Source organism: Erithacus rubecula, assembly GCF_903797595.1.
Source record: "Erithacus rubecula genome assembly, chromosome: 16".
Taxonomy (NCBI): Eukaryota; Metazoa; Chordata; class Aves; order Passeriformes; family Muscicapidae; genus Erithacus; species Erithacus rubecula.
Genome location: NC_136668.1, coordinates 7,669,467 through 7,689,667, shown reverse-complemented (window position 1 = coordinate 7,689,667; position 20,201 = coordinate 7,669,467). Strand labels below are relative to the sequence as shown.

The 20,201-nt window shown below is 46.0% G+C and overlaps 2 protein-coding genes across 8 annotated transcripts in view; both read right to left on the bottom strand.

The window, feature by feature from the left end:
• RAPGEF6 (Rap guanine nucleotide exchange factor 6) overlaps positions 1-3,547 on the bottom strand; it is a gene marked incomplete at its 3' end in the record, with an annotated part of 117,353 nt that extends 113,806 nt beyond the window's left edge. For 2 of the 3 annotated variants that reach the window (XM_079320080.1, XM_079320082.1), the window contains exon 1: positions 2,833-3,547. In XM_079320080.1, coding sequence (XP_079176206.1) covers positions 2,833-2,901 — 69 coding nt within the window. In that variant the 5' untranslated portion in view covers positions 2,902-3,547. The remainder of the gene's footprint in view (positions 1-2,832) is intronic. The other variant, XM_079320081.1, reaches the window with a different exon arrangement.
• FNIP1 (folliculin interacting protein 1) overlaps positions 1-20,201 on the bottom strand; it is a 419,816-nt gene that overhangs the window by 338,970 nt on the left and 60,645 nt on the right. For 3 of the 5 annotated variants that reach the window (XM_079319629.1, XM_079319632.1, XM_079319631.1), the window contains one exon: positions 16,504-19,720. The exons of the other annotated variants lie outside the window; for them this stretch is intronic. In XM_079319629.1, the coding sequence (XP_079175755.1) occupies positions 19,642-19,720 (79 nt within the window). In that variant the 3' untranslated portion in view covers positions 16,504-19,641. Of the gene's footprint in view, positions 1-16,503; positions 19,721-20,201 lie in introns of those variants that run through there. 5 annotated transcript variants of the gene reach the window in all.

Genomic DNA, 20,201 nt, shown 5'->3' with positions numbered 1-20,201 from the left:
TGCATACATGCCTAATATGCATAACTTATACACTTTAACAATTAGCAAACATTGGAATGTTACCACAACACTGAAAACTTGCCCTAACACAGATTTTTTCCATACAAAAATATCTGTAGTATCAAGAATTAAAACATTTACTTGAGCAAGACAGTGAGAAAAAATTTAAAATAAGTAAATTGTATTTTTTAATATCTCCCTGCTTAGTTTTTGGAAATTAAAACATTTTTGTCAAAAAAAAAGACCTACAATCAAAATCATATGGATAACTGTACTATTTGCAAGCAAAATCTGGCATGTAGAGTGTTTATCTGTATTTTTCCAGAGGCTGCACAGATGACAGGAATGAAGCACCAGACCATGCTACTGATCAGCACAGCTCCAACCCTGTAATTTGTAATAAATAGCCAGGTAGATTGTTCACATAAACTGCAGGATCAGAAAGAGAGATGGGGGCAGAAAGGGACTGAAAACGATTCAAACTCTTGTGGATGAGCAGCTTTGGCTTATCATAAAATACCAATCATGGCTCTGGGGAATTTGAGGGGGTTCCTGTACAAAAATGCTGTCAAAGTGCACGAGCAGCATCGTGCAGCTGATTTCGTGTGGGAGGAACTGATGATACCTTCCCACCAGAGTAGGAGGGGAGAAATGAAGCCACACTTTAGTCTGTGTATAACTGGATACTTCAAGACAGGAGTCACCAGATCATTCATCCTGTGCAGGGACACCTGAAATTTGGGTCTGATCCTAATGGCTGTGCTAAACAGGTTTCAGCTTCCCTGCCCTTGTCTTGCAGCCTACAGAGGAAAGAGGACAAGTCAGGATGTTGAGAATAAATAAATGAATAAACATCATTGCAATTGTTTTCTCCACTTAGCAGCCTATATCCATCTGTCTCCATATCCAGGAGCAGATGTTTGGAAATCTATCAGTGTGACAGGGGATTCCATGCTGTGAGCCTGAGCAGGTAGCAGAGATACAGACTGGGGACCCCCAGGTACACCCTGCTATCAAATCAGGGAAAAGCTTTTCCTTCTAAATTTATGTAAACAAAAGTATCCTAAGAAAACAAAAGTGATTTGACTGTAATTATCTCCTCATCAACAGGGAGGCAGAAAGGAGGACCCAATCCCGCCGGTATTAAGCACATGTTTAACTTTATTCACAAGTAGTGTCACTGTGCAGTGTCTCTAAAATTAGCCTGCCAAAACAGAGCCAAATTAACAAAGGAATTTAGATTTTTTAAATCATTTTACAAGTACTATTACTTAGATTAGCAAAGATTAGATTTTTTTCCCACAATTAAGATACCTTGGCAAATTCAAACCTGCACACAAAACTCACATCACTCTCAACAGAAACCTACACAAATGCACACAAACCCACAAGCAGTCAGTCATTGTGATATCTGACATTTTAGCACTACAAGGTTAAGTAAAATAATTATTTTAAGGCCGTTTTAGTCAAAACCAGGTGACAACCATAAGGAATTCCATGACAGCTGCTAGGGGAAAAATTGGGAATGCCTCAAAAAAAAAAAAAACAAAAAGCCCTACACATCCACAGAGGTTAGTACAGCAAGCAGGAGCAGTGGTGAGTAGAGGTTCTGAGCCAGGCCAGATTACCTGTTCCCCAAAGTCCAACCCCTGACAAGCCAGCACAGAACGCCAGCTCATGAATGACACTTGTGTGAGGAGCCCAGTTGCCCAACACCGCAAGCCACACTAGCAAAGGAATTTTGCTAACTGAAGACTACAGCTGAAGAGAAAGAAAAGTGTGAAGCAAAAGAGGAGTGCTAAAAGTAAAGAAAAAAGAATGGATACTCAGACTGTCTCCTGATTAAACTAGAGGTACAAGGAGCAGTGTGACGGATATCCCAAGCAAGTAACCATTGGGACTGAACATCTGTACTTGACTCACTCGGCTGATTTGAAAGGGAAGCAGGGACTCTGTCCCGGTAGGATGAGTCCGGAGCAGCTCTCTAAGTAACCCTTCCATAATTAACTTATAAGGAAGACCGGACAGGACATTCTGCACTCCATGAAGTACCAAGGGAGAACAGATGTTTCCCAGTCTCCAAGGGAAAAACTCAAAGAGTGTATCACTTCATAGCTCTAGTTCTTGAGCACATGAAAGAAAAAAATCACAGCAAGAGAAACAAATAAAGGAAGGCAAAGGGCAAGTAAGCAAATACACTCCAATCAGACCTTCAACAAATAAAAGCGGTATCAAACCTATTTCGTTACTAACTTAATGCTTCATGATATTACCATTCCCAAAAACACATGGCTGATTACAGACTAGTTTGTGGGGAAGGGACAGAGAAGGCAGTTAATTGGAAAATGCGTTTTATTGTAGCTTACCAGCCTCACACATTTCTACCCTCCCACTCACCGCAGAAACATCTTTATGAAGTCTGGGCCGCATAACTAGTTTGGTTTTGTTTAAATCTGCATCACCGTACAGGTAAAGCAAAGCCTTTCAGCTCCCTAACTTTTCCCATAAGTTTTGCATCACTTAAACATGCATCATTTTACTTTTCGGTGATCTACTTCTTGTAATTCTTCTTCCAACACTTGGCCCGAAGTACTTCAAGAAGCGCCTTGTGCCTCTACCCAGCGTGTAGAGGCGTTTAAACCACTGCTGGTGCCGAGAAGGCCAACTTTGGAGAGAAAGAAATAAACAACCGAGCTCCAGACAGAACTTTGTGCGCCAGCCCGGTCTGTGCGCGCAGCGCGGACTCCGCGCTGTCGGAACACGGATTTACGCAAAGGAAAAGTGAGAAAGTAAATAAAAAGACCAAGTGGGAAGGAGCCGGAGCCGCCTTACCTCCGGAGTGCGCTCCGCGGGTTTCTTCCGCAGCGCCTGTTTGATCCTGGGCTCCACCGGGGCGCTCATCCTCCAGCCCTCCGCCCCCCGCCCCGCGGCGCCTCGGCAGCAGCTGGCGGGGCACAGCGGCGGGCCGCGCCCGCCGGGGCTCCTACCCGGGCTCCGCCGCGCTCCGGGCCCACCGGAGACGCAGCCCGAAGCGTCCCCCGCGCCGGGGCCCGGGCGGGGAGCGGACCGGGGGAGGCCGGGGCGGGAGCGGGGCCGGGCACGGTGCCCGCCGCCGGGCTGGCTGCTCACCAGGCGGGCGGCGCTCGGGGCGCCTCGGGCTCAGCGGCGGCGGCGGCACTCGGGGCGGCTGGAGGCGGCTCCCGGCGCGTTCCCGGGGCGGCCGGCGCCGCTCCCCATCGCGGCGCGAGCGCTCCGTGTGCGAAGTTACCGGCCCGAGCGGGACTCCCCGCGCGCTCGGCCCCCGCGGCTCCGCCCTCCGCGTCCGCACAAAGCGATGCGGACGGGCGAGTTGTTCCGCGGCGCGGGGCCACAGGGTCCGGAAAGGAACCCGAAGGGAGAGTACGAGCCCGCGTGTTCTCTGAAGACGCCGGGAGTCGCCGCCCCCGCCCGAACCCCCCGCGCCGGTCAGCCCCCGAGCATCCCGCGGTAAAGAAAAGCGCGAGAGCGGGCGCTTTAACCCATAGAATCAGCAAGAAGAGGGAGGGCGGGGCGGAGCGGGAGCGGGCGGGGCTGGGGCGAGCCCCGCCCCCAGGCTGTGCGGGACGCGCAGGGGGCGGGGCCGCGGGCGGCGCGGGGCGAAGGCTCGCGAGGGTTGGGAGGGGCCGCGCGCGTGCGCGTGGCGGGGGCGCCGCTTCCGGGCCCTCAGGAGGCCGCGGGTTTCATATGGAAGTTGCTTTTGTGCTGCCTGTACACTCGACATAAAGCGTTTTCTTCAGTCATCTGCATTCGAAATAAAGCATTTGCTGCATCACTTGGGCGCAGCCATAACGGCAGGCACGGTGTCACATCACAACTTCCCCTGAGTTTGCGTGCATTTCCCTCGTGCTAAGTTCATGGAATTTTGACCTCCGTGATTCCTGAGCTTCTCCAGGCTTTGGCTTGCGTGTCTGGAGGAGCAGCGCCGTTCTCTCAGCGCCGGGCCGGGCTCGGTGCCGCTTCCCTGCCGAACGGAGCGCTCGGCATCGAATACAGGGCAGGCGGTGCCACCGCTCGGGGCTCCTGCCGCGCTTTGCAAACTCGACACGCTTTACACACTTTATACACTTTACAAACTCTACACGCTTTACAAACTCTACACGCTTTACACACTTTATACACTTTACAAACTCTACACGCTTTACAAACTCTACACGCTTTACAAACTCTACACACTCCTGATCTCTGCGTTCCTTGTCCTGGCGGCCGCTCGGGGACAACAGGAAACAGCCACATACCAAACGCGCATCGCAAGATTTTCCTTCCTATTTACAAGCGCGATTGTGTAAATTTGTGAGATCAAAGCTTTGCAGGCGCACAACTTGTGTTGCGTGTACCCTTTTGCTTTTTTCCTCTTTCCTTCCTAATAATCAAGGGTGGTTTTGTTCCTGCCCTTTCTCAAGCTACCCTTTCCCATTCCCTTTACCCCTTGCCCTTTATGACACAATTCCCTTTGTTGTGCTCAAGGATTTGATTGTCCCTTCTGCGTTGTTTTGTAATATTTCTACTGTCTCCTTAAAAACAAATAAATAAATAAAAAAACCCACCAAAAAAACAACAAACAAACCTGCGGAAATACATTGTTTCCTCCAATATAGACTATTCCGATGCTGTGCCTGGTATCACTGCAGGCACAACCATGGGATGGACAGCTGGGATCTAAAGAGCAGCTGCCCTTAACATCACAGTCATTACTCTGCATGCACAACAGAGAATATGAGATGCTCCCAAAACTGATGGGAAAGACACAGGTTTCAGTCTCATAAAGTCTATCAAAACTTATTTTCTTTCTTTTTTTCCCCCCTTCTCTTTGAACTTTTGTTGCAAATGTAAGATTTCCAAATATCATGTCTATTGTTGTTCCAAAGGTCAGAAGTTTGTACTAGTTATTTGGCAGAACATGTTATTCTCCTTCAACTTTAGTACATAAAATTTTGTTTCCAGTGGGGTGGGAATCTTCAGAGATTCCCTGCCAAGAACCAAATGGAAAAGATAGAGAGAAAAAGCCCTCCTGAGTAACTAAGGAGATGAGAAGAAGAAAAAACTGAGGCATAAATCCTTCTTTATTAGGAGATATTTTAGAGATTTTTTTTCTCTAATTTCCCCCCCCCTTTTTTTTTTTTTTTTTTTTAATCAGAGATGCAATAGCAAATCAAGAGCTTTGCCAGCTCAGTTTATATTTAAAGATCATGTAAAAAATTAGTCAATACTCGTCAGGTGCAGATGGCTGGAAAAAAAAAATAACAAACAGCTAGCAAAAAAACCCCATCTTTTGGTGAAATCTGCGCACTCACAGTTCTCATGGATCTGAAATAATTTAAACCCTATTCTTGGTTTTTAGAAGGGAACTCATTTTACCACCTATTCCAGTTGTTCAGCATTCCTACAATGAACATAACACAGAAGTGGACACTCACCACGGGAATAAAGTTAGTAGCCTACGTATTCGTTTTTCTTTTGCACACAAATTCCCAGACTGAACACCAGCCTACAGCCAGGCACAGAAGCAATGAGGGATCCAGACTGGATCTCCAGGCATGATGTAGTGTACAACATTATCCACAGTGTCTGATAAAACAGAATAAGAACTGCAAAAAACATTGAAAATAGTTACAAAATGACATCTAAACCCCAGCTGCTTTGCTCCAAGCCCTGGTGGCTTGCTACACACTGCCATAGAACAGCTCTGTCAGAAACAGGCTCTTGTATCAATTTCTTTTTTGGGCTTTTTGCCACTTTATTTTTACTACACACTACCTACAGATATGTGATTCCAGTCCCAGCATTTTGTTGGCAAAACCCAGAAGAGCACATGGACCTTTCTAGACATTGGAGATATCCAGAAACAGTAAACAGATGTCCACACTTAAGCCTGAAAATATTAAAGATGGGGGTGGCAAGGGAAAACCTGCCCTGACAGTAGGTAATCTGGAATCCTGACTGCTCCATTTGCGTCTTGTGTTGCTATAATCAGCTTCAACTGAAAGATTTTCTTCATTCATCATCAGAAACATCATGCCAAAAACCATTAGAAAGTGGAAGATGGGTAGAAGAATGGGTTGGGCACACATAAAGATGAAGACTTGAGTAACAAAAAGAAAGAACAATCTCGGCGTGGAAAACTCTCCACCAGTAATTTGGTATCAGTTGCCAATTTAACATATCTTATTCCCATTAATTTTTGGGGAATGTTAAAAGTTGTACAACTATAAGCTGCAAGGAGATTTCACAAACAGTGAGGATTTTGTGTCTGTGACCTGCTATAACCCATGCAATGGGATTTGTATTTTTCTACTGAGTAGCTATTTTCAGAGGCAAAAAGCCAAACACTTGCATAACTCAATGTGACCATTCTGTGTATCTGTGGCATTTGTTACTTTAGCCAACAATGTTGAGCTGGTAAAAGAACAGGGCATGCCTACAGAGAAGAGCCAGTTTAAATATGATGAAAATTAGAGTAAATAGGATGTCAGTCCCTCCCCTTTTTTAAGTAAATGGAGTAATTCTTCGAGCATGTGGAAAAATAATAAAAAACTTCTTTTCTGCCAAAGAACAGGCCAACAGTCTAGACTTTTTCTTAACTGGCAATCATCTAGATTAAGAAACAGTGAATAAATGCCTGACTGGCAATTTCACTGCTTTATGCAATCAAATACATGCTACTTACTTGTGAAATCCTACGAGAAATGTTACAGCATTTGAATCGAGACCAAGGCTGGGGAAGACTTGCACTTCTTACAGTTCTCTTGCTGTTGATGTCCAGGTTCTTTGTGACCACAAGCTTTGCTATCGCAGCTTAGACCACAGTGGCAATTCAGCCAGCATCAGATTATTGTTTGCACACATTTGGTGCATTTGTAGGAAGATACAGGTCTGTGTGTTTGTGTTTTTGTGCATGTATAAACTATAACTTGATTATGAATAAATGTTGCACAGTTTAGTAGACTCAGTCCAGGCCTGGGAGCCAAGAATGCTTGGTGAAGTCATTGCAACGTTATGAAGGCCAAAATTCCCTGTATCATCCTCTGGTTTTAGTCACATGTTGATGCTGTTAGTCTGATTTTTTTGATGAAGAGGGGATAAACAACTCCTTCTGACATGAGTTAGCAAGAGCTCAGCTCCTCCATGCTCTTAAACTGGGTTCCCTCACCTTGAAACATTCACTGTCAGGGGCAGTTGCTTTTATCATCTCTCTTCACAGGATGTCGGGCATCCTTTATGATTCCTTATGAACTCTTATCTGACTTTCAATGACCCTATAGAGCTGCTGTGCTTGGTCGCAGTTTTGGAGACAGGCACATGACTGAACTCATCCAAAGGTCACACAACAACAGCCCACGATTGTTGATAACACCCCCTTTATAGGGGGTTGAAAATTGCCATGCTTGAACAACCAACTGGTCAAGGTCTCAACACCACCCAGCTCACTGACCAACTAGATGTCTGCATTCAGGATTGAATGGGACTGGCTGGGGTCCCCAGCTTGAGTTTGAATCTAACTTACTATTTTCTTACCCGGGGAGTTGTTTACTTTTAGGCTGGTGGAGTTGCTTCTGTTATGGCAAATTTTATCTGTGCAGTTTACAGACCAGCTGTAGCTGTCACACAGAGCTAATGACATGTTTAGTTCCCCTATCCAAGCACAGCCATATGGATGAGATGATATCAGGACACTCACTGAAACCATTAAATCTCCGGCATGCGGAATTTCCAGAAAGTTCCTGTTTTCAGCATGTCAGTTTTAGTCTTCAAATGCAGAAGCATACAGCCTGCTCACATGATGGTAGCAGCATAACAGGACAAACTGTCTTCTGCAGACAAAATCCTAACTATTTTTAGCTTTAGAAAGATCTGCAGATGACTCTTCTTCCACTCAATGTGGTTTTCCTCCCTTCCTTCTAGAGACCCTGTCCTTGGTAACATGCAGTAATTCTGTGTCAAGGGTTATTGAATTCCAACAGTATCCCAAAGCCTGTGGTGGCCTCTTCCGACCACAGAGAGCTGAAGCTCTCCTGCCTCAGACACCTGAGATGCTCCTGCTCAGAGACCCCCAGACTATTTTACCTTCATGCTTCAGAAAGTTGAGACATCCAGGGAGATGGCTGTCCTTCTTCAGCTGCAAGGGAAGGACACAAGTGTGTACCCAGAGGAACGGCCTCAGCAGGGCAGAGCGGGAGCTGAAGGTACAGCACCAGAAGCCCGCAGAGTTAGACTCCTCCTGGAAGACATGCTCACCTTTCCAAACACCAGACAGGGAGGAACCCTTGCTGCAAACCCCATCATCCCACTCTGAGGGGCTGCAGAATCTCCCAGCTGGGATTTCACCCAGGAAGTGAGGCTGTGTCCAAAGTACAGCAACTCCTGGAGTGCATGTAGTCTGCAGGGGGGGTAAATGTGAGGGGAGAGGGACATGATATTTCATCCTGGGCTTTTCCAGTAGATGGTTGTACTGGTTGCTTTTTTAAATGCTAAAAGTACAACCGAACGTTGAATGAAAGGAAGCATTGTGTATGGAGCACAGGAAGAACTTCCTTTACTGTAACTTGTAAGGAGAAAAGGAAATAAAAGCAGAGCAGCAGTTAGATGAAGGTCAGATGATTGTATGAATCAGAGGGTGATGCAAGCTGTTGAGTGCACAGCTGAGTGCCCTGCCCAGTAAAACAGATGTCACCCAAATACACAAATACAACTTACCTATGATTGCTTACCCCAAGGGAAGTGGTCTTCTTCCTCAGAGAGAGAGGACTTAGATTTTTTTTAGGAAAATATTTATTAGGTAGGATACCAGTGATGACATTAAGGCAGCTGCAATTTCTTGAGATTTTTAGGCATTTCACTCCATGTAGGTGAAAGCTGAGACATAAGCATTCCCCAGACCAGAACACTGAAGAGGTGATGGAGGCTGCTGGGTATTTCCAGAGCTGTATTTGGAAATGTATTTGCAATTTCTATTAAAAAGGAAACACAATTGTAGCAGCATGGAAATGGATGGTGATTGCTGCTACCTTTCTGAAAGCATCTTCTGAGGAAACCACTCAGGCAGGCACAGCCAGTCACTGAATCCACACACACATCACAGATAGGTCAGCAAAGAAAGATGGGAAGGGTCTCCTGTATAGAATTCCAGCGAGATTTATTGCAAAGTCATGCTGAAGAAGTCCAGTGACAAAAGAGAGAAATCAATGCAGTGTCCTGGTTAAGTATGGGGTCAGGGGCCAAAATGGTCTGTGGGCACAGGGGAGGTACAAGGGCAGGGCAAAGGGTGGATTAACATAGTGCTGCAGAGCACCACGGGGGAAGCCTTTTTGTCTCACTCCAAGGACCAAGGCATTCTCAAAGCCCGTGGCAGATTCCTCCAGGGCATTACACTAGAAGTTTCCCTGGTAGGGCCAAGGGCCTCTACCCATAATGAAGTTCCTACAGTGACCTGCTTGGCCCACAGGAAGCACACTGACTTCCAGAAAAACCCTGACACAACAAAAAATCTTGTCAAGGAAATATGAGTTTCAGTACGTGCGTATGAAGTGACTGCACTAGTGAACTAGTAACCTTTGACTTTTCTAGAAAGCTGAGTGGAGCTGCCTTCTAAGTGCCCTTACTGCCTTACCTGTGTCAAGGATACTCTCAGTGCCATTCCAGCACACTAAAAACCAGAGATGGTACCAGCAGCTGTCTCACTACTTTTTTTCAAACTGCTTTAGTGACTTACTTTTTTTCCAGAGTGGCAGACATTTTCCATGGCAGTCCATTTCATTGGAACAGTTGGATTTCATTGTCTTCTTTATCCAAGGCAAAATTGCCTTTGCAGTAGAAGTGTTTTCTTTTACATAAACTATTGCTGTAGTAGTTTGTGAACTGTCATTGGGTCTTGTGCAAGGAGGGCATTACAAAAGTGCTGTGCTTTTGAAGAAGGTACCAAGAGAAATGGAAACAGTTTGTGGGTCTGCAGTTAAGGAGACCCTGAGCAGGAACTACCCCAGAATGCACCCCAGGATGTGCATACACATGGTAAAGAATCTGTAATTAAAATTGGCAAGAAGAGTATTGCAGTAAGAAACTGAGAGAGCAGAGCTCTGCAGCACCTTGTGCCCAAGGTGGGAATCACCAGTAAAGCCATGTCCTGGGGTCTGGCAAAATTGTGAGTTGGAGACAGGTGTCAGAAACACCCCAAAACTGGAAATGCAGTGATGGTGGTCCAACAGATGAAGCTGTCAGTAACTTATACAATAACAGAATTATTTGGGTTAGAAAGAACTTTCAGAGGTCATCTTCTTCCAACCCCCTGCCATGGGCAGGAACATCTTCCACTAGACCAGGATGCTCAAAGCCCCATCCAACCTCAGCTTTAACACTTCCAGGATGGGGCAGACACAGCTTTTCTGGGTATCCTGTGCCTGGGCCTCACCACCCTCACTGCAGAAAACTTCTGTCTTACATCTAACCTAAACTGACCCTCTCTTCATTTAAAACCATTTAATTTGAACACCATGGGCAAGGAGGGGGTGAGGGTTCTGTGTTTCCCTTGCTGAGATAATGAGACCACCACATGCTCCAGCAATGCTGCTCAGCTGCCTCTTTAATTGACAGCCTGAACAGGAAACAGCCAAATCACACCTAATGAGCTTTCATGCTATGACTGTAAGTGATAAAGGCAGAGGACAGACACTTCTGATGAAGACATTTCCTCTTTCCTCCAATCCTGCCTCTGTTGTTCACATCCTGAAAAAGCAGGAATTCACCCCTTATTTCTGAGACTAATGACTTGCACTGGACAAACCCTGCATGGGCTCCAGGAGGGCCCATGATTCCTTCATTGGAAGGATGAGCTGCTGTAGGAGCTTGCAATCCAGTGAGGTCAGCAGATCCCCAGCCAGACAACCTGGGAAAAACAGACAAGGAAGAGAAGGTCAGCCTCAAAATATCTGAAAAGTTTTGTTTAGGTTAAGGACTATTTTCCCCTGAAAAACATGTCTCTCAATTCACAGCTGTGAAGACCTGCAGTTGCCAGGAGCAATGGGCATTCTTACCAGCCTAAGATAGAACCCTTGATTTTAATACTGAATCAGTTCAAGTCTACAGTTCTTAAAAAACTCTGTTTCCATGGGAAAGGCCTGCTTTTCACTACCCTATAATTTAAGAAATAGTTTGGAGAGTCAAGTTTTATTTTGAAAAATAAATTCTCCCTCAGGCTATTGCCTTTTACAGCCTAACCAGCCTCAAAACAATGTCATGTGAAATGACAGAGATCAAGACCTTTAGTTAAACTGTACAAGAAAAACAGCTTTAAAGAATAAAGTGCATGATCAGTAATTATTGCAGCACAAGGAACGCAGCTGTAATTTTTTTGTTCACTCAGAATATCTCCCACAAATTTTATCACTCATTGTTAATACATGAAACAGAAGCCCTTATTTTTTCATGTCTTTTAAACCCACTGTTAGTGATCAAAATTAGACAAGATTTCTAGTTACAGCTGCTATTAATAAATGTACTCCTTGAAAATGTGGTAGTTAATTTCTTAGGATGCAGTGCACTCAATAAGCTATTGAAAAATATAATTGCTCATGGCTGTAATTTTGAAGTGATTGTAGAAATAACTATAGAAAAAATCATGAACATAGTCTTTCCAACACATTGAAGTTCTCCAAAGTGAAAAGCATCCCTGGCAGGAAAATCAACCATATAAACCCACAGGTACACTCTGACCTAAAGTCACTGTCTATAGACACCTTTGTAGCATAGTGACTTCTTGCCATTGCCACCCCCAATGAGGGTGTTTGCTCAGGAGATGTCCCACCAGTGACCCTGTGTCAGCACTGGGAGCTGGCCAAGGGACTTGCTGGGCTCAGCCCTGCACAGACTTGGGCTTTGCCTCCAGGCACCCTCACCACTGCACTACGCTGGCTCCAAGCTGTTTACAAAACACTTTTCTTTTGTTGACATTAGTGAAAATATTCTAGAAATCCATTTGATTAGCCAAGAAAACTAAATTAATGAACCTTTTTGGGAAGTAAGAAGCTCATTTCTCAAGGAAATGTTCTTCCTCAGCAGAGCTACGTGCACTTCCATAGGAAACTCTGCCTTCATTTTCAATGCCACTTAAGGAAAACTTTTGTTTTCCATTAAGAACCTAGGACAAACTTCACCTTCAGCCTCCCACCTGGCCCCAGCACTGCCACTAGTGACACATTGATGTGTCCCAGAGCTGCAACTTCAGCCCATCCTGCTCATGCAGGAAATAATGATGAAAGCAGCATTGGTTGCAATTTCTCCAGCACAGAAGAGCCTCACATGATCTGCACGGCTCCCCATTCCTCCTCAGTGCTTTTCCATAAGAAAAAACAAGGTCTGTCCAACCAGTGGAATCCAAGCTCATCCTAAGGAGTTAACAAAGAAGGAAAAGCAAGTTCCAGATTAAACAGACACTCTGGTTAGTGCTAGAAACTGAACAATGGGAGCAGGCAAAGGCACCATGGTCAGGAAGGGTGCCTCTCCCTCAGTATTTTAGAAAGCACAGGGTAGATGAAATCTTCAAACCAAAAAATAGCAGCAATTAAACAATGTCTTTATGGGCTAAAAGGCAGTGGCCCAGGGATGGCCCTGACCCCTGGCCCCACAGGGCTCCCCTGTGACCTGCATCAGAGGAAGCGGCTCCCTCCTGTTCACACAAGGTTCTGATTTTGTAAGGCAAAAAAGATGAGCCAGAGCAGGACATTTCCATCCTGCCACCTGTCTTGTTCTTCCTTAAGATTTTTCTTAGTCTATAATTTCATTTCTAAGAGGCTTTATCTACAGAAAAACTGTTGCTAAAGGTGCTGGGTTGCGGGTCCTTAAGGAAAACAACAAACTGAAAGCAGGAAGGTGGAATGAGAGGTGAATCATAGCAGAAGTCACCACCGGCACCCTGACAGGGCGCTTCCCTCACAGCCAGGGGCCTGCCCACAGCTGGGGCAAGGGAGAGCAGCTGAGCCATAAGAAAAAGGCATCTGCTTATCTCCCGTGCTGCTTTGGAAATCCGGGACGAGCCTGCGGCCCAGATACTTCCTTTGGGATGTTGCAATAAGGACTGCTGGCTGGGCCGGGATGGCTCATCGTGCTCCGCCGCCTGAGCACCCAGCCGCTGCCCGGCTGTACTGCGGGGCTCCGGGAGAGCGCTGGGGAAGCCGGGCCTGGAGACGGGGCGAGTGTGCGGGGCCGGCTCAGCCCAGCAGGGAGCAGCCCCTGTGCGGGCTCGCTCGGCAGAGCCCCTGGGCCGGCTGTGGGGCACTGCGGGGCCGGCTCAGCCCAGCAGGGAGCAGCCCCTGTGCGGGCTCGCTCCGCAGAGCCCCTGGGCCGGCTGTGGGGCACTGCGGGGCCGGACCCTGCACACACTGCCCTGCCCACACAGCTGCAGCCGCCGCGGCACTGCTCAGGCACGGGGCCACAGGCAGCAGGGCCGGCGGAGGCAGCGCCCGGCACTGGGTTCATCTGGCTGGGGAAGGTGTCCCCGCCGTGTCCTCTGAGGCCATGCGGGACTGGGGAGGTGCTGCGGGCGTCTCACCACAAACCACTCCTGATGTGCTTTAGGCAGCCTTTCCTTATCCCAAACCACAGCTCCTTGCTGTCACCTGCCTTTACTCCTGCACCTTCTTGTGCCATATTTACCAGCGACGGGCATGAAGAGCTCTCCGGGCCCTGCTGCAGCCGGTTCCCAGGGGCACGGCTGAAGGCAGGAGCCCAGGCACTGATCCCCACCCTCGGAGCAGATGTCTTAAGCTCTTGCTGGGAACAAACAGCTGGAACACACAGAGGTTTTGGAAATGAAATTCTGCTGCTGTACAAATATTTTTGGTAATGAAAATAAACAAGTACATGGGAGTAACATGCTGCTTGCTGCTACTATGCTTCTAGCAGAAGACAAGCTGCCAGAGAGCAGAGAGCCTGAGCAAGACCCAAGTGACATGTAGGTGATGGCTCACGTGAAACTGTTCATTTCCAGAGGCCACACAACTTTACAGGCTTGCAGGCCAGCAGGCACTGCTGAGGCAGATGCTGCCCAGCAGTGTCCCTCGGTGAAAGGAGAGTCACAGCAGCTCTTCCACCAGGTTCCTGTGGGGACCCACAGCCCCATGTCTTTCTGTGCCAGTCGGGGCAGGTGCTCTCACTCCTGTTCCTCAGTGCTGAGCTGCCTGTCCTGCAATGTCTGCTCCTTCCCACTGACCACAGCAATGGGAAAATTAACCACCCCTTTGGGAGAGATATCAGGCTTATTGGGCACAGATAATTTAGCTTCCAGCTCCTCTGCCAGAGGACTCTCAAAGCAAAGCCGCTGCTGCTGGGGAATCAGGTTCTGCTCCAAAAGCCTGGACAGATCCCGTAGGATTTGAGCTTGTGCTTCTTTGGCAGTCAAAACAGAAAAGCGCTGCTTCCACTAAAGAAGGATCTCCAGCCAACACCAGCAACACTTTTCAAAATCTGAAGTGTTTAGATCTGCCTGTAGCAACAGCAAAAATGATTTGATTGTACAGAGGGAAGACAAGAAGGCTGCAGGGGGGTGTGCAAAGCCTGTAACTGCTCCTGTACCACAAAATAAATGAGGGCATGGCTGGAACAGAATGTGCATGCTGCAGCACATAAACAGAGATGTTCCTTGCAGCACAGAGACTCAGAAGACATGTATCTCCAGGCTCTCTGCTTACTTTTACCTCCAACTACAAGGCCACTGTTTTTTAACCATAAATGTTTAAGGGAGAAGAAAGCAACAGCAGCTCAGCAGAGAGCTGTTAGGAGCTCTGTGCTTTTATGCAACCAACACACCGAGCTGCTTCCCACCCCTGGCTCCAGAAATTGTCCTGTGGTTATTTTGCTCTAAGCCACACAGAAAAAAAATCATATCCTCTTCTGCAGACCCCTGGAAATAATGTGGGAGATGAGAGATGTCATGGTACTTGGGGGGCTGTAGCTTCCTTCCTGTCTTTGCCTCAGCTAAGTGAATTAGCTTTCACTTTTGTTTCAGGAAAATTAAGGGAATTACAGAAAACAAGTAACAATGCATTAAGAATATTGGTTAGCAAGTGCTATGTCCCAGTCTAGCTGGAAAGTTAAAAAGGAAATAAATTCTGGGCCTTAATATCAGCATTTTCTAGATGCTGCAGTGATTATACTGCTGAATTTACTGCTCACATCATTGCTGCCAAACACCCACGCAGACACATGACTCCAGCTACTCTTGCCATCCCCGTCAGGAGGACACCTCATGACTGTCTACTCTGGTAACACAAAATTCTCTGCCCTCTGTCAGGTGCACTCAGCCCAAGAAGCCCTGCAGGAGGTCTGACAGTGCACATCTTCAGTGTTCCACAGCAGAGCTCCCAGCTAAAGTCGAAAATCTTCTGCTGCAGATTCTGCTGGAGCTGCCTGCACCTTCAGTGTGAATCTACCACGGGACAAGTACACCAGGCCAGCAATAACCTCCTGTGTTATCAGTATCCAAAGGCAAGGTATCCTGTGTTAATTGCTTTGTTGAGTCACCCACAGGGAGCACTGAGCCATTGGGAGTGTTACCTGGGATGCCAAGAGAGATGGCAGAGCCAGAGCAATTCATCCCTGTGCACAGGGAAGCCTCACGGTGGCGTTACAGGACCAGTTTAAGCACCCAAGAGTCAGTTGTTGTGGCTTTCATTCCTCTGAGAGGACAAATTCCAATCTTCCAAACCCTTCCATCATGGGCGTCCTTTTACAAGACAGGACTTGGCAGGTGCAAGTGGAAATCCTAGAAGGCTCCTGTGCTGTCTGGCTGTGCTGAGTGTGGGACCCACAGTGCTCCCTGCCCAGCAGCTGGTCACTGCAAGACAGGGCTCAGGGACACTAACCTCAGCTCATCCCTCAGCTCATCCTGCACCTTGCATGTGGCAAGGGCACCTGGGCAGGTACACACCATGGCAGGAAAACACGGAGCATCTATCAAAAATAGAAGATGCAGCTGCTTCGGGCAAAGGTTTCCATCTTCTCCTTGTCTTTTTTCCATTCTTTGGGAACACAGGACCTTATTTAACCCAGATGCTCTAAAGCCTCATTTGTACACTCTGCTACATCTTCCTAATTGTTTTTCCTGACAAATATCTTTGCAGGTCACTTTAGGAATGAATGTATGAGCCAGTGGAAGACAAGGCTTCCTGCTTATGTTTGTTCACCTCACACAAAGTCAAGCATCAGTAGAGAAGATCAGGACCTCTCTCCCATCTCACTATTGTTTTCTGGGGACCAACAACATTCACAGCTGAAGGGACAGCAAGTTCACTCACAAATTCCTATCTGAAACAATTAATTACTTATGAGATCCCAAAATAAATGGCTGCAGTGCTGCTAAGTGCCAGAACCAATGCCCCAAAATGGGCAACCTAGGGGAGACAGATGTCAAATGTGAGATGGTTCACTCACCAACAGACTCAGCACATGTCAAAAAAGGGACACAAAAGGTACCAGAACTAAACTGACATACTGTATTTATTGCACAAATTTCCCCTAAAATTGGGAATGGTTATTATAATACAAGTGCACATCTTGGGAAATATATACAAAAACAGAAGAGATAACAAGTATGTACATTTTACCCAGCATTTTACAAGTACCACCATCTAAATAATTTAGAGAAAGCAAAAAATTGTCATAAAACATCTCTAAGAACTAATAGGGAAAACATATGCAAGGTGTAAAATCTGTTCTTTTAAACACTTGTTTGTTCTTAGCAGCCCAGTGTTTGCCAATTGCAACAAAATCCAATTTGCTAATTTGTGTGCCTAGTACACTTAGGTTTCAGCCAGAAAAATAAGACATGTTAAAAATGGAGATTGGGAATAGTGGAAAAAAGAAATCAAACATTAGTTTTCTATTCACATAAAAGAATTGTGATATATTTTAAAAAGTCAATGCAATATCCTGTAAAAATCCCTTTTCATATTATTTAACAAACAGACATACGTACCACATTGTTCATGTACCCAAAAAGTCAACTCACAGGAAAACTTCCCATCACACCAAGGTTTTGGTTGTGCTCTGCCCACAACTCTCTGAGGTGGAGAGGGTGCTGCCATGCCAGGAGGGACTGGCACTGTGGGAGGATGGCGAGGAAGCTCCATCTGGGACTGAATGAACACATCATTAACGCCATTACCGAGTGGTGCTGGCAGAGGGAAGCAGAGAAGCTGCCACCCAAGAGCCACCTCCTTCTAGTCTCATGTTAATACTCACTGCAAGCCATGCAAGGGCCCTTCTGGTGAGTCAAACCCATTTCAAAGTGACCCCAACAATTTGCACAATAACAACACAAATGAGGATCAGTGTTCTCCTCTAAGGATCATTCTAAGCACAGTCCTGGGGGATGGCAGGGTGAGGGTGCAGCTGCCCAGCTTTCTGGGCACGTGCTGTGGATGAACTCACCATGGAACCTCCCCAGGCAGGCAGGAACCCTCCTCTGCCAGCCCCAGCTGCACAGATACTGCCAGGTGACCACTGCCAGTCTGTGCACAGCATGCTATCCTAACCACTGCCTATACCGTATATCCTAGCAAAGAGTTAAACATTCATGTTCTGAGTGCAAGCCTATATTTCATTAGAAATGTGTTTACACAACTGGGCCCCTGTTTTGTGCTCATTCCAAAAGCCAGATGTAATATAATTGTGTGGCAAGGAAAGGACATTTGAAAAATGGGAGAAACAAATCCTTGGATCACATATTAAACATGAGGTTTTCCCCTGCAGCAGTCAGCATTAGATTTTGTATACAAAAGAGTTTCCAATGACACTGCCTGTATTAATGCTGGGGTCACTTCCTGATGTAGACTCAGTCCTACATGGAAGGGAGAGGTTGGTTTGCCACATAGATCTCCCTCAAACAGAGTTTTAGGTGACAGATTTTAAGTAGTACTGAAAAACTACTCTAAGTGAATCCTGGCCCCAGAGAAGGAAGGGAGGAGAGTTCTGCCACTGACAGAGGTGGGGCAGGGATCTCTCCTATTGTTTTCAAGTTTATCAAATGGTTAAAATAGATTTGTACTTAAAGTAACTCTGCAAACAACAATAGCAGGCGTGCTGTACTATTGAAAAGATGATTACAGAATGACGTATTTATAGAAATTGGATAGAGTTTAGCGACCAAGTGAATACGTGCCTCCTACTTGTGTGGATAATCCATGAAATTCAGTATACTAAATATAACAGATGAAAACAGAAGCTAAAAATCAGCAACATTAATTGGCTGCTAGGACAAATATGCAAAACAAAGCCTAGAATGAAGTCTCCAGTTAAACTGAGGTAGTAGAGCCTTCAAAAACATAATCCACCTCCCACTGTCTATTTACATTACTTACACCAGGTTGGGTCCATCAGCTACTCGTACAGCTATTGTATATACAATGACAAAACCAGTGATGGCTGAGTAAAAGAGAAATGCTGAGAATAAATAAACAACATTTCCTGCTGGTAATTACACAAGTGAGTAGAAAAGGGAGTCATCTGCAGCAAGAGTATATTTGTCAAAAAATAATTTGGATATTACTACACTGTGGTGTAATCAATGTTCATTTTTTTGTAGAACGGTTTTAAAAAATGTATCAATTAGTTACCTGAGCAATTAAGGGTAATAAGTCTACTTATTTTGTCCCCAATGCTTTGGTACAATTATTTCTAGTTAATTCTTTCAATAGCTGACTGACTGCTGTAAAAAGAATATGATGGTCCAAGATTTTAGAGATCATAAAAAAGTTAGAGGTAATTGTCATGTCATTCTGGGGAACCCATGGGGAAATTTCAGCCAACGTTCTCTTTAGATTATTTTTGTTTTTAACATTTTGATTACATTGAGGAAGAAAAGCATCATTTAGTATAAAGCAACATTTAAACATTATAAACATTTAATACTGGTTACAGCATCCAGCCAAGAATCTCCATTGCTAGTTTATCTGTTGGCCTCTTCCTCCGTTCTCCACTGCCCTCTGTCCCCCACTATTTCCTCTTCCCAGGAGAAAGATCATAAATAAATTCTGTAGCTGACTGTTATTAATAAGCTTCTTACAAAAAATCCCAGGCCCCTGCCCCATTCTTCCTCTGGGAAGTATTCAGAATTGGACTATGACGTGAAAAAGTAGAAGTTGTTTACAAATCATTGCAGCTTGAGAATTACAGATCCTAACGTGATCCTCAGCAGCTGAAGCCTGGCTGAAGGCAGCTGCTCTCTTTTTCAGTTTGTAAGGGGTGATGGCATCACGTATTTCTCAGAGCAGTTCTTCCTCCATTTCCCAGTATAAGTCACAGTCAACCATTGTGGCAGAAACTGCAAAAAAAATGCATCTTTTCAGCTTTGCTAGAATCTCTGCTTTCCAGTGGTGGAAATCTTGGGCTTACTCAGTTTTCCTTTATCTTTTCTTTATCCTTTTTTGTAAGTGGCCAAGTAGTAGAGGAGAAAGAGAAGTCTCCAACTGTTTGCACACTGTGCAGTCATATATGGAGGTGCTGCAGCTCAACAAGCAGTTTGTTTTACTTGCTGCAAAGAGAAAGGAGCCAGAACAAGTTGTCTTCCACTTTGTTTCCAGAGAGGCAAAAAGTCAAAAGTCTGTGGCCTCTGGCATTTTAAAGTAATATCTGGGCAACATAGGGAGAGTGAGTGCTCGCTACAGCTGCCAGCAAGGGGAGGTCGCTGGATTCAATCCTGAAAGGAAGCAGAAGAGTCATCTTTAATCCAGCCTGAAACATCACTGGGCTGAACACGTGTCAGAACCCACACTGCCTGCTCGAGCCCCAGCACCTGTACTTGGGCCATGGGTTACACACTGCAGCTGCCAAATTGGACCTCCCACCCCTCCAGATGTGCCTGCTCCCTCAGTGTCAGCACTGCCTGAACTCCCACCTGTCTGTTGGCTTTTTAACAGGGCCAACTAACTGGTGAGGAAGCAGATGGGGGAAGAAAAATTGCTGCCTTACCTCAGAATAAAGGGAATAATAGCTGGGGGACACAGAACTGGAGCAGAGGACCAGCTAAAGCTGCCATGTCCAGCATCACACATGCTCTGTGTGCCTTCCTGCTCATCCTCTGCAGGAAAACTACTCAGAGCCTTCTATAAACACTCCTTAAATAGCTCTTCTGTGCATGTCTCACACCCACAGAGATGTATTATGTGCCTTACATGACA